The following is a 10,717-nucleotide window of genomic DNA, read 5'->3' as shown; positions in this document are numbered from 1 at the left end:
AACACTTTGGGAGGCTGAGGCAGGAGGATGGCTTGAGCTCAGGTATTTGAGACCAGCCTAGGCAATACAGTGAGACCTTGTCTCTATTTTAAAACTATAAAAAATAAAATATTTTAAAAACTCCAAAGATAGCCATCAATGAGCCTTAACAGCCCAGAAAGAGTTAAGACATGAACACACATAACTGCAGCAGAGACAGTAAAGCATACCTTGAAAAATACACAGATTATCAAAGTCATCTATCATTGTTCCTCATAACAACCCTAGGAAATAAGTACTATTATGCCCATTTTATAAACACAAAACTGTGGCACAAGAGTTTTAGGTGAATTGCCCACGTTTACACAGCCAACAAATGGCAAAACTAAGATTCAAACATGGGTTGCACTTGAACTCATGTTCAAGTTGCCTTTTGTCAGAGAATGAAAGGGTTTTTAGGCATCGAGAATACATGAGAGCAGCAAAGGAACACAGAGGTGGGGAAGGACAAGTAGTTGACTCAGCATAGCAGAGTGCTTAAAGGGGTGGACTGAGGCACAAGGTGGGAAAGGAAAGCTTGGGGGTTCTAATTACTGAAGGTCCTTGAATGCTGTATTAAGGAATCTGAACTTTAATCCATGGGAGATGGAAAATCATAAAGATTTTAGCCAGGCACGGTGGCTCACGCCTGTAATCCCAGCACTTTGGGAGGCCAAGGTGAGGATTGCTTGAAGCCAGGTGTTTGGGACCAGCCTGGGCAACATAGTGAGACCCTGTGTCTACAGAAAAATTAAAATTAGCCAAGCATGGTAGTGCACACCTGTAGTTCCAGCTACTGAGGAGGCTGAGGCAGGAGAATCACTTGAGCCTAGGAGTTTTAGGTTACAGTGAGCTATGATTTTGCCACTCCACTCCAGCCTGGGCAAGAGAAAGACTATGCCTTAAAAACAATTTTTATTTTTATTTTTTGCTGGGCATGGTGACTCACAGCTGTAATCCCAACACTTTGGGAGGCCAAGGTGGGCAGACTGCTTGAGGCCAGGAGTTCCAGACCAGCCTGGCCAACATGGCGAAATCCTGTTTCTACTAAAAATACAAAAATTAGCTGGACGTGGTGGTGCGCACCTATAATCTCAGCTGCTTGGGAGGCTGAGAAGAATTGCTTGAACCCGGGAGACGGAGGTTGAGGTCAGCCAAGATTGCGCCATTGCACTCCAGCCTGGGCAACATGACTGAAACTCCATCTCAAAAAAAACACACAAACCACAAACCAAAAAACACATTTTTGACCTTTTTTTTTTTTTTTGGCTCAATTCTGATGCACAATCTTTAGTTAATGGTATTTTACTTGGCTCATATTCTTTTTATTTTTGAGACAGGGTCTCGCTCTGTCACCCAGGCTGCAGTGCAGTGACCTGATCATGGCTCACTACAGACTTGACCCCTGGGCTCAAGCAGTCCTCCCACATCAGCCTCATGAATAGCTGAGACCACAGGCTTGTGCCACCATGCCCAGCTAATTTTTAATTTTTTTTGTAGAGATGGGGTCTTGCTATGTTACCCAGGTTGACCTCGAATTCCTGAGCTCAAGAGATCCTCCTGCCTTGGCCTCCCAAAGTGCTGGGATTATAGGCATAAGCCACTGCGCCTGGCCACTTTGCTCATATTCTTGAATCAAAATGTTTACTATGTATTCAGCGTGAGATACGCTGAGGGCTGTGGGGGGGGGGTTATAAAAATCACTCCCTCTTCTCTCAGAGATCAGTTTTACTGGGAAGTAGTGAATACAAAATGAGTTGCATTCAGATTCTGAAACGCCAGTAAGCTTACACAGAACAGGGAATTAGGTCCTAGTCAGGAAGGCCGAGGAAAATGCTGCAATAATTGAGATATGAGTTGGTGGAAGTGAGTGAACCTGTCTTTGGCAAATAAGAATGGAAATGGCTGACGAGGCCTGAATTAGTCATCAAGGGTGAAGAGGGAGTATTTTCATGTTTCAGGCCAAGGCGGTCATTTCTTTCTGGGTAAAGATCTTTGCTATTTTAGAAATATAGGCAGATCTGAGCACTCAACCCCAGGTTCAAGTTGAATAGTTTCTCTTTAATCAAAGGGAGAACACATATATCAAACAGAGTAGGAAAGAAATGTATCAAAAGAGAGTAGGAAAGAAAGCCTTTTCTTCTTGAAAGGCTGAGGTTGAGAGGGAAAACTAATTTATCACTACAACTCTATGGTAGCTTTCGATGCTAAATTTTCCCTGCCTCTTTTGTGATTTTTTAATATGGAAGAGTAGGGGTTTTATCTTCTCAGTAACAATTAGGCCATATTTCCTTATACCAAGTACAGGTGTTCAAACATTGTAGTGGTATTGAAGGGCTGAGGAGTAACTGAAGACTGGCACACAGAACTCCACCTGGAGGACGAAAGTCGGGCAGATGATTCTTGTCATCTTAGTGCCCTTATAGTAGTCCAAAATCCTAAAATTCAAAGCCAGAAATTCCACACCCATTTAGTAGGCACCTATATATACACCATATATTCTACTACACACAGATTATATATCTAAAATGGAAGGAAATCTTTCTTGTGGGAAAGAGGAAGTGGAAAGGAGGTATACATTCCAATACATCTACCTACAACTGAGAGAAATTAACTACTATGACCTCCTCCCCCACCATCATCTTTCCTCTCTTTGCATAGCCTGAGCTTTCAGAAGCACAACTGCAAACATCTCATACTGGTTCACAGGAATCTATTCCTTGGTCACTTCAAACAAGATATTATTTATAACCCACACCTGCAACCCTACCCAACTTTGAGTGGATGGGGCAAAAATTATGACAGACTCTGCTAAGTTTCCACAAATCATTGGTTTATTAGAAAGTTCCTTTCCCTCATTTTACAGCATATATATCTCTATCATATGTGATAAAGTTAAATACAATCTGTTATGCCTGTAAGTAAGGATAGGTTATTTTGTTTTGTTTTTGAGTTTTAAAATCACTATTCTGGAAGTTAAAGAAAATGCCCCGAGGAAGGCAAAGAGGCAGCCAGAGTATGGCTCAATCTACAAGCTAATGGGAAGCAGCACAAAAATGTTAATACTGTATTATTTATTTACATGGGCTGAAAGCAAAGAAAAATGAGTCCCTTCACTTACACAGATGATTTCGTTTTTCCAGTGCTAGTTATACAAGAAGTGATGCTTCTGAATCAGACAAGGAGTACTGAACAGGTAGGAGGGTGGGTGGGCAGTCAAGAGTGTGCTTGCTTGCCACTTTCTTTTCATAAATTTAACACTTTACTGAGAATTTGAGAAGGCAGGAACACAGAGCCCTGGTCCAGGTAAGTATGGTTTTTCTTGTCAAGTGACCAACCAACCAATTCTAGCCACAGGAATAGTTAGGAAAATGCCAAAGAGGGAATTGTTAACCTCATCAAAGGAGATGGGACCTGCAATACAATCCCCTTTGGGTCAGTGTGCTAATTGGGGCTGAGAGCCTGGGTGAAAGGCAAGAAGAGGGGCAAAAGAGGCTGGGGTGGTAATTCCTCTAGTCAGTGTCATAGGAGAAAAGAAACAAGGAACGTTTACTGTTTAAACTGAGCTGAGCAGAGGGCATGGAAACTATGAAGCAAAATAATCTGAAGTATCTGTGCTCACCTCCCAACAAAAGGAAGAAGACTGTCCCAACTCATCCTCCAGCCTACTTCTACTTCAGTTTCTACCAACCCAAAAGGCACATTAAAAAAAAAAAAAAAAAAAAATTGTCAGAGGGGGCTAAGTACTAGGAAGGCAAATGGACTGACTGCCTTGAACAAGGTACCCAGGGAAACCCAGGAATCCCCCCAGACAATCACCAAATCTCACTGCTTCCAGACAATAAAGCTGTTGAGTCCCCTCCTTCTCCTCTGTGGGGTCCACCTGTTTCTCCGTGAAAAACAGCAAAAGTACATGAGGGAGACTGTTAAAGATGAGTATCCCTCAGAAGCCCCCGGCTGACTGCTGCCCATTAGCTCAAAAATCCCAGTACTGGGGGCACTACTTACTGTAAATTACTTAACAATTTGTCCCAGCAAAAAATGTTTTAACATTTTATAGTTCATAACTTCAAAAAATACATAAGCTTGGTAAAATATACATGCTTAGTCAGTTTTGCATCTAGCAGAAAACAAATATTTTATTTTTTGTTTTATAACCTTTAAAGTTTCTTAATTCAACTAGGGCAAACATATTTACACAAAGCCACCAGAACGAGGATCACTTAAAGAGCTGGATGTAAAAAATATTATTGCAGTATACTACAAATATGGAACCTTTTTAATATGAGCTACAAAAAGCAGCATTTACGTTTATAGAGTTCAGTGCAATTTTTTACATTAAAAAAATCCTATAAATTAAGAAGGAAACATCAACACAACAAAAGAAAGTATACCCTTCACTTCAGACACATGAGCTCCTCTCTGGGAAAGCACATGAGCAACTCTATGTTCCACACAGCTTTTATTCATGATAGCATCTTCTTTTCTGGGATATGGAGATGCCTCTTCTGGGATGAGCGACACCAGGATAATAGTGCCAAATGTGTGGCTCTGCTGATGTGGGAACTGGATGGAATTGCAGCCTGAGTTATATCAGGTTCCAGGTGAGACTCTTTCCACCTCACCTGGGATAACATAACGTCACCAAGGATGGTCAAAGACACTACCCCAAAGTGGTGGCACTTCCACCACTAGAACAGCTTGGCCCTTCCTGTGGCGCTGAGAAGGCAAGACCAGATGGGGCCCACAGCAAGCGCTTTGGTGACAATCCACTGGCCAGAGAGGAGGAAAATATTTTAAAATTTATAGAAAGGAAGAGCAGAGGAAAAAGCAGAGGGAGGAGGGGATTATCTAAACTTGACAGTTTGGAGATGTTGCTGCAGAGGGGTGGGTAGCACTTACTGGTGTTCCCTAGCTTAGAAACACAGGAGAGGGAGGGACAAATTGAGAGGAGGACAGGAAAAAGAAATCCCTGATAGTAAACTGAAAGCAAACTTCAAATCTAAACCCACCCCTGTGAGCCAAAACCCAATTCTTTGGCTGTCAGACACTGCCCATCCCAGCTTCTACTTGCTGGTATTAATAGCTCAACAGCCCCAAGGGAACATTTATGGGTCTCCTCCCCTGGTCCTACCTAGGATCCCATCCCCCAACTCATGTGCCATGGCTGGGAGGATGCTGCAGGTCCTGACCTGAGAAGATGGGGTGAAGTAGTGGGTGAAGGTGGAGGGCAGTGGCAGCTGCTGCAGCAGGCCGTGGGGCAAGTAGGGTGGGGTAGAGGGCAGCATGTGGGACAGGATGAAAGGTGAAAGGCCCAGGATGGATGGCTGAGGCGGGAATGATGTGGATGGGATGGCTAGCAAGAAAGGTGGCAGGGTGGCCAGGGATGATTGAGTGAGTGAGGTGGGACAAGGAAATGGGGGTCAGATGGGGCTGGGGAATATGATGCACTTGGGCAAGTGGTTGGGGATGGGGGTGGGGGTGAATGCCAATGGCAGCAGCAGCTGCGGCAGCATGATGTTGTAGGATGGCATGCTGAACAGTTGTGATGGAGGTGGCAGAGGCTGTAGCTGGCTGCTGAATGTGGATGGGTTGCAGGGCTGGTGTAGCTGGGGCCAGGGCAGCTGAGGCTGGAAAGGCCTTTACTTGCTTGGCCAGAAGCTGCTGCTGGATGTGTTGCTGAGCAGCCTGCTGGAGCTTGCTGTACTTCTCCATCTCCTCAGGGGTGAAGGTGATGGGCTGGCTCTCTAGGGGGGCCAATGAAGCATCCTCAGCCCCATCTGTTGACTCAATACTAGGATCCCCACTGGGAGGCGCATAACTGGGGAAATGCTCAAGGTCTGGTGCTATAGGCAGCAAGCTGGATTCCACAGGGCCTGGTTGACTGCTGCTATCCAGGGACTCCAGGGTGTCCCCATCACTGGGGTCGGGGAGGTAGTTATGGGAGATGGTTGGGTCCCCAGGGTAGCAGTCAGAGTGTGCTGGGGTGCCTAGTGGAGCCACAGGGTGATCAGCGGTAGCTTCTTCAGACTTTGGCTCTTCTGGGGGTGGGTCTAATAAGGGGCCAGTTGTTTCCTCTGAAGGGAACTGATGCCCAAATAGGGCATCACTACTCCCTGAGGGCCCCTCTTCTGTCTCTGACTGTTCTTGCTCTTCCCCCCTTTCCAAGCCAGACTCTTCACATTTCTTATTGGGCTTTCGGGTAGCTGGGAGCTTCCCTATCAGTGGAAGGACAGGCTTATTGCCAAGAGATGGGGGGAGCTTGGGCCCAAAGTAACCTTGTGGGGGGTCCTTGAGCTTGGGCCCAGCTTTATTAGGGGTGGCCTGCACCTCCTCACTCACACTAGGTTTCCTCTCCACTTTCCTTGACTGGATCTTCTCCAGTAGCAGTTTAGCAGTAACAGAGTTCTTGTCTTCAGGACTGCAGTCACTTTCTGACCCTCTTCCTGTGCCAATGTTGCTGTTCTGGGAAGGTGGACCTGTTGCTTTACTGTCATCTCCTCTGCCATCATCTTTCTTCCCAGGACCTTCTCCCCGGCCTGATCGGAAATAGTGGGGGGACTGGGAGCGGTAGATCTTAGAATGAATGAAGTCCCGACGCCCAGAATGCCTCTCCTCAGGGCTCTCATGACCCCATGATCCCTTCCTGGAGCCTGATCTCTGGGAAGGGCTCCTGGTGCTGCGACTGCGGTCCCGGCTATAGCTCCGGCTCCGTTGCCAGCTGTGGGCTGTGGTGCTACGGCTTCTCCGCTTGCTCCGACTACGACTACAACTGCTGCTTCGGCTGCGGCCCCGGGATCTTGAGCGCTCTCTGGTATGACTCCGAGATCGGCTTCGGGACTGGCTGCAACTGAGGCTATAGTCATCATCAGAAGATGAGTATTTGTGCCGTTTTGATCGGTGTTTGGAGCTGGCATAGTCTGAGTCATCCGAGTCGTGGGAGCGCTTGGAGTGCCTTCGTGATCTGTCGCTGTAGTCACTGTAGCTGTCATCAGAGTAACTGTGTTGTCTACTATAGCAGCTCTGGTCTGAAGAGGCATCTGAGCTACTTGAGTAAGAACGCCGGGAAGAACGATGTGAGGAATGGCGCCGGCCAGACCTTGAGCGGCTGCGGGAATGCTCACTGCCTGAATCTTCCTCTTCTTCTTCCTCACTGTACTGGGATGGAGACTTCTGGTGCAGTCGGTGTGAGGAAGCATCATCACTATCCTCATCTCCACTACTGGGTTGGCTCCGATGGCTAGACCGGCTGCTCCGTTTGGTGCCTGCTCTTCGCTGGCAGGATGAAGGTGGAAGTTCACCTTTGTGTTTCCTCCCACTATGGTCTTGGGAGCTGCTACCACCCCCACCTTCCTCCTTTTTGCCACTGCTCCCCTCTTCAGCTGGGAGGGATCTCCGCTGGGAATCATCTTGAGCTCGCCGCCGCCTTCTTGGAGGTGCAGGACTGCCACTCCCAGGGGGTTCTGATTTGGGTCCTCGTTCAGAATCTGCTGGGGCTGATGACTTATTCTTCTTTCGTTTTCGTTTCTTGCGCTTCTTAGACTTCTCCCCCGACTCTGCCTTAGAGCTTTTCTCTTCTGTGCCACCCTTGTGTTTACGTTTGTGTTTGCTAGATTTTTTGTGCTTCTTTTTCTTTTTGTGCCGGTGGGACTTCCCAGATCGTTCTTTCTTGCTGGGAAGGCTTCTCCCTGTGTCTTCCGTCTCAGACCCATGGCCACCCCCAGGCTCCTGCTTGTTCAGGGTACTACAGGCAGACCCTGAAGCAGGTGCGTCCATTCTGCCTCCTGAGGAACGTACTATTTTCTCTCCATCCACTTCCTTGTTTTTATTTGGCTCACCAGGATCTAGGCCTTGGAGATGGTCCTTTGAGGAGCTTCCTATATCCTTTGGTTTTTCTGTCCCTTTAGTTCTGGCATCTTTGTTCCTTGAAAGTTTAAAGTCAAAATATAAAGGGTTACAACTGTATGAAATGGAGGGTTCTGCCTTGGTGAAAATTAATAGTTCTGATGGCCACTGGAGGGCAGTGCTTTCATCTTTGCTCAAAACTGGGAAGAAGGGACCAGTAGGATGTTTGGGTCCTTCTTGGCTTTCTTTCCCTGCTGGGGTGGCCAGAGAGGTTTCTTTAGAAGAGTTTGACTCACACATTTGGGTCTCTGAAACCTGCTGACTATGACTCTCTAAACTCTCATCACTTACATCCCCTCCTAAGGCCTTCTTTGCCTCAGCTTTGCTTCCTGGTTCTGAGGGCTCAGTCATGCTGGTTTCCTTCGGCTGCTCAGAGACTTCACTAAGTGTCTTTTCTGCTCCTTGGCTTGCTGCTGCCTTGGTGCAGCTTTTAGGCTTGGGAGAACTTCCTTTTTTACTCTCTGGGGCATTCTTTGGGTGTGTACTATTATCACCTTCCATTTGTTCACTGGCTCTCATAAAAAGTAGGAAGGGAAAATTAGGTTTTACTTTGCAGTGTGCTGGGGGGATGTAGTGGTAATATTCCGGCTCTGTAGCCCCAGCTCCTTCTTCTCGCTTCATCCTTTTTAATTTGGATAATGTTGAGGCAAGGGACCCTCCATCCTGAGGGTCTTCATCTTCTTTTTTACCATCAAGATTACTGCTCCCATCAGAGTCTCCTACCTTCTGCAGTCCTTGGTCAGAACTCTTCTCATCAGGTTTTGTTCCATCTTCAGAGGTCCCTTCCTCCGCGTGGTCCTTGAAAACTGATGCTATTGATTCGAGTTTGACAGGAGCCTTCTTGGCAAAAGAAAATGACACTCCCAATTTTTGCAATGGGGTCCCCAGATTATTCTTAATGCCAAAGCTGATGCCTTGGGAGGCTAACCCAGGAGCCTGGGCCAGCCCAGTGGTATTAGTGATTTGTACTGCAGTGAAAGGGCCTCCTTTATCTGTGGAAAATTCAGATCCCAGGCCACAAGAAGCAGTGGCACTTGTGCCACTATTTGTAGCTGATTCATCTTTATCATCTTCTCCACCTTCTTCATCTACAGCCACTGTGGTTGGTTTGAACATGGGACCACTTCCAGGTGCACTACATGACGTTTTAGAAAAATAAAAAGCAAAGAAAAAGCAGGTTTAGGAGTACATTCCATAAACCTTATAAAATACTAATCTCTTATATCCTATCATTCATTATAGGTAGGTCTCAAAGACAGTAAGTGGTGGTCATAAAACGTGACTTTCTCAGAGGTTAGGCAAAGACTCATTCTGTTAACCTGCCAAATTCCCAGGGCCAGCCAGTTATTACTGTTTTTTCTTTTTTTTTTTTTTTTTTTTTTGAGACGGAGTCTCGCTCTGTCACCCGGGCTGGAGTGCAGTGGCCGGATCTCAGCTCACTGCAAGCTCTGTCTTTCGGGTTCATGCCATTCTCCTGCCTCAGCCTCCCGAGTAGCTGGGACCACAGGCGCCCGCCACCTCGCCCGGCTAGTTTTTTGTATTTTTTAGTAGAGACGGGGTTTCACCGTGTTAGCCAGGATGGTCTCGATCTCCTGACCTCGTGATCCGCCCGTCTTGGCCTCCCAAAGTGCTGGGATTACAGGCTTGAGCCACCGCGCCCGGCCATTACTGTTTTTTCTTAAGCTGTCTAAAGTACAAAAAGCTGGGTGTGGTGGCTCACGCCTGTAATCCCAGCACTTTGGGAGGCCAAGGCGGACAGATTGCTTGAGGTCAGGAGCTCATAACCAGCCTGGCCAACATGGTGAAACCCTGTCTCTACTAAAAATACAAAAATTAGCTGGGCATGGTAGCACCTGTAATCCCAGCTACTTTGGGAGGCTGAGGCAGGAGAATCACTCTAACCTGGGAGATGAAAGTTGCAGTGAGCCGAGGTCACGCCACTGCACTCCGGCCTGGGTGACAGAGCAAGACTCCCTCTCAAAAAAAATGAAAAAGAAAATTAAGTACAGGCCGGGCACGGTGGCTCATGCCTGTAATTCTAGCACTTAGGGGGGCCAAGGCGGACAGATTGAGGTCAGGAGTTCGCAACCAGCCTGACCAACATGGTGAAACCCCGTCTCTACTAAAAATACAAAAATTAGCTGGGCTTGGTGGCGCACGCCTGTAATCCCAGCTACTCAGGAGGCTGAGGCAGGAGAATCTCTTGCACCTGGGAGGCAGAGGTTGCAGTGAGCTGAGATCACGCCACTGCACTCCAGCCTGGGTGACAGAGTGAGACTTTTTTTTTAAAAAAAAAAAGTACAAAAAGTAAGACTTATGTCACGACTGAAGTAGCGCATTGTTACTATATTTCAGATCTCATTTCTTATTTTATCATTCTATCCATTAGTATGTTACCTAATGTATGGCTGTACATGTATTCACATCGGTTTTATTTCATTCTATTAAAGAAAAACTCTTGCTGGGCAAGGGTGGCTCACATCTGTAATCTCAGTGATTCAAAAGGCTGAGGTGGCAGGATTGCTTGAGGCCAGGATATCAAGACCAGTCTGGGCAACATAGCGAGACCCCACCTCTAAAAAAAGAAAAAAAATTAAAATTTCCCCATGCTTTCAAATTTCATTTTTTAAAAATGTGCGTATTCTGAGTTAAACACAGAAACTTCCACTGTGCTACTTATGGCAGTCTGTGGTATGTCTGTCATATAAACTAAAAAGTCCATGCCTATCTCTTGGGTACTATAACAAGCATTTGCTTTGGTTTTGTGGCAGTTTCTGGGCACTCAGTACTACGG

The 10,717-nt window shown here is 46.6% G+C and overlaps 1 protein-coding gene across 7 annotated transcripts in view; it reads right to left on the bottom strand.

Annotated features, from left to right (window-relative positions):
- Positions 1–2,830: 2,830 nt before the first annotated feature.
- GPATCH8 (G-patch domain containing 8) overlaps positions 2,831–10,717 on the bottom strand; it is a 116,314-nt gene continuing 108,427 nt past the window's right edge. For all 7 annotated transcript variants that reach the window (XM_033182741.1, XM_033182742.1, XM_033182744.1 and 4 more), the window contains one exon: positions 2,831–9,058. In XM_033182741.1, the coding sequence (XP_033038632.1) occupies positions 5,173–9,058 (3,886 nt within the window). In that variant the 3' untranslated portion in view covers positions 2,831–5,172. The remainder of the gene's footprint in view (positions 9,059–10,717) is intronic.

This window comes from Trachypithecus francoisi, unplaced genomic scaffold, assembly GCF_009764315.1.
Source record: "Trachypithecus francoisi isolate TF-2019V2 unplaced genomic scaffold, Tfra_2.0 Lachesis_group20, whole genome shotgun sequence".
In the NCBI taxonomy this organism is placed as follows: domain Eukaryota; kingdom Metazoa; phylum Chordata; class Mammalia; order Primates; family Cercopithecidae; genus Trachypithecus; species Trachypithecus francoisi.
Note: the sequence above shows the minus strand (reverse complement) of the source record. Positions and strands in the feature narration are given on the sequence as shown.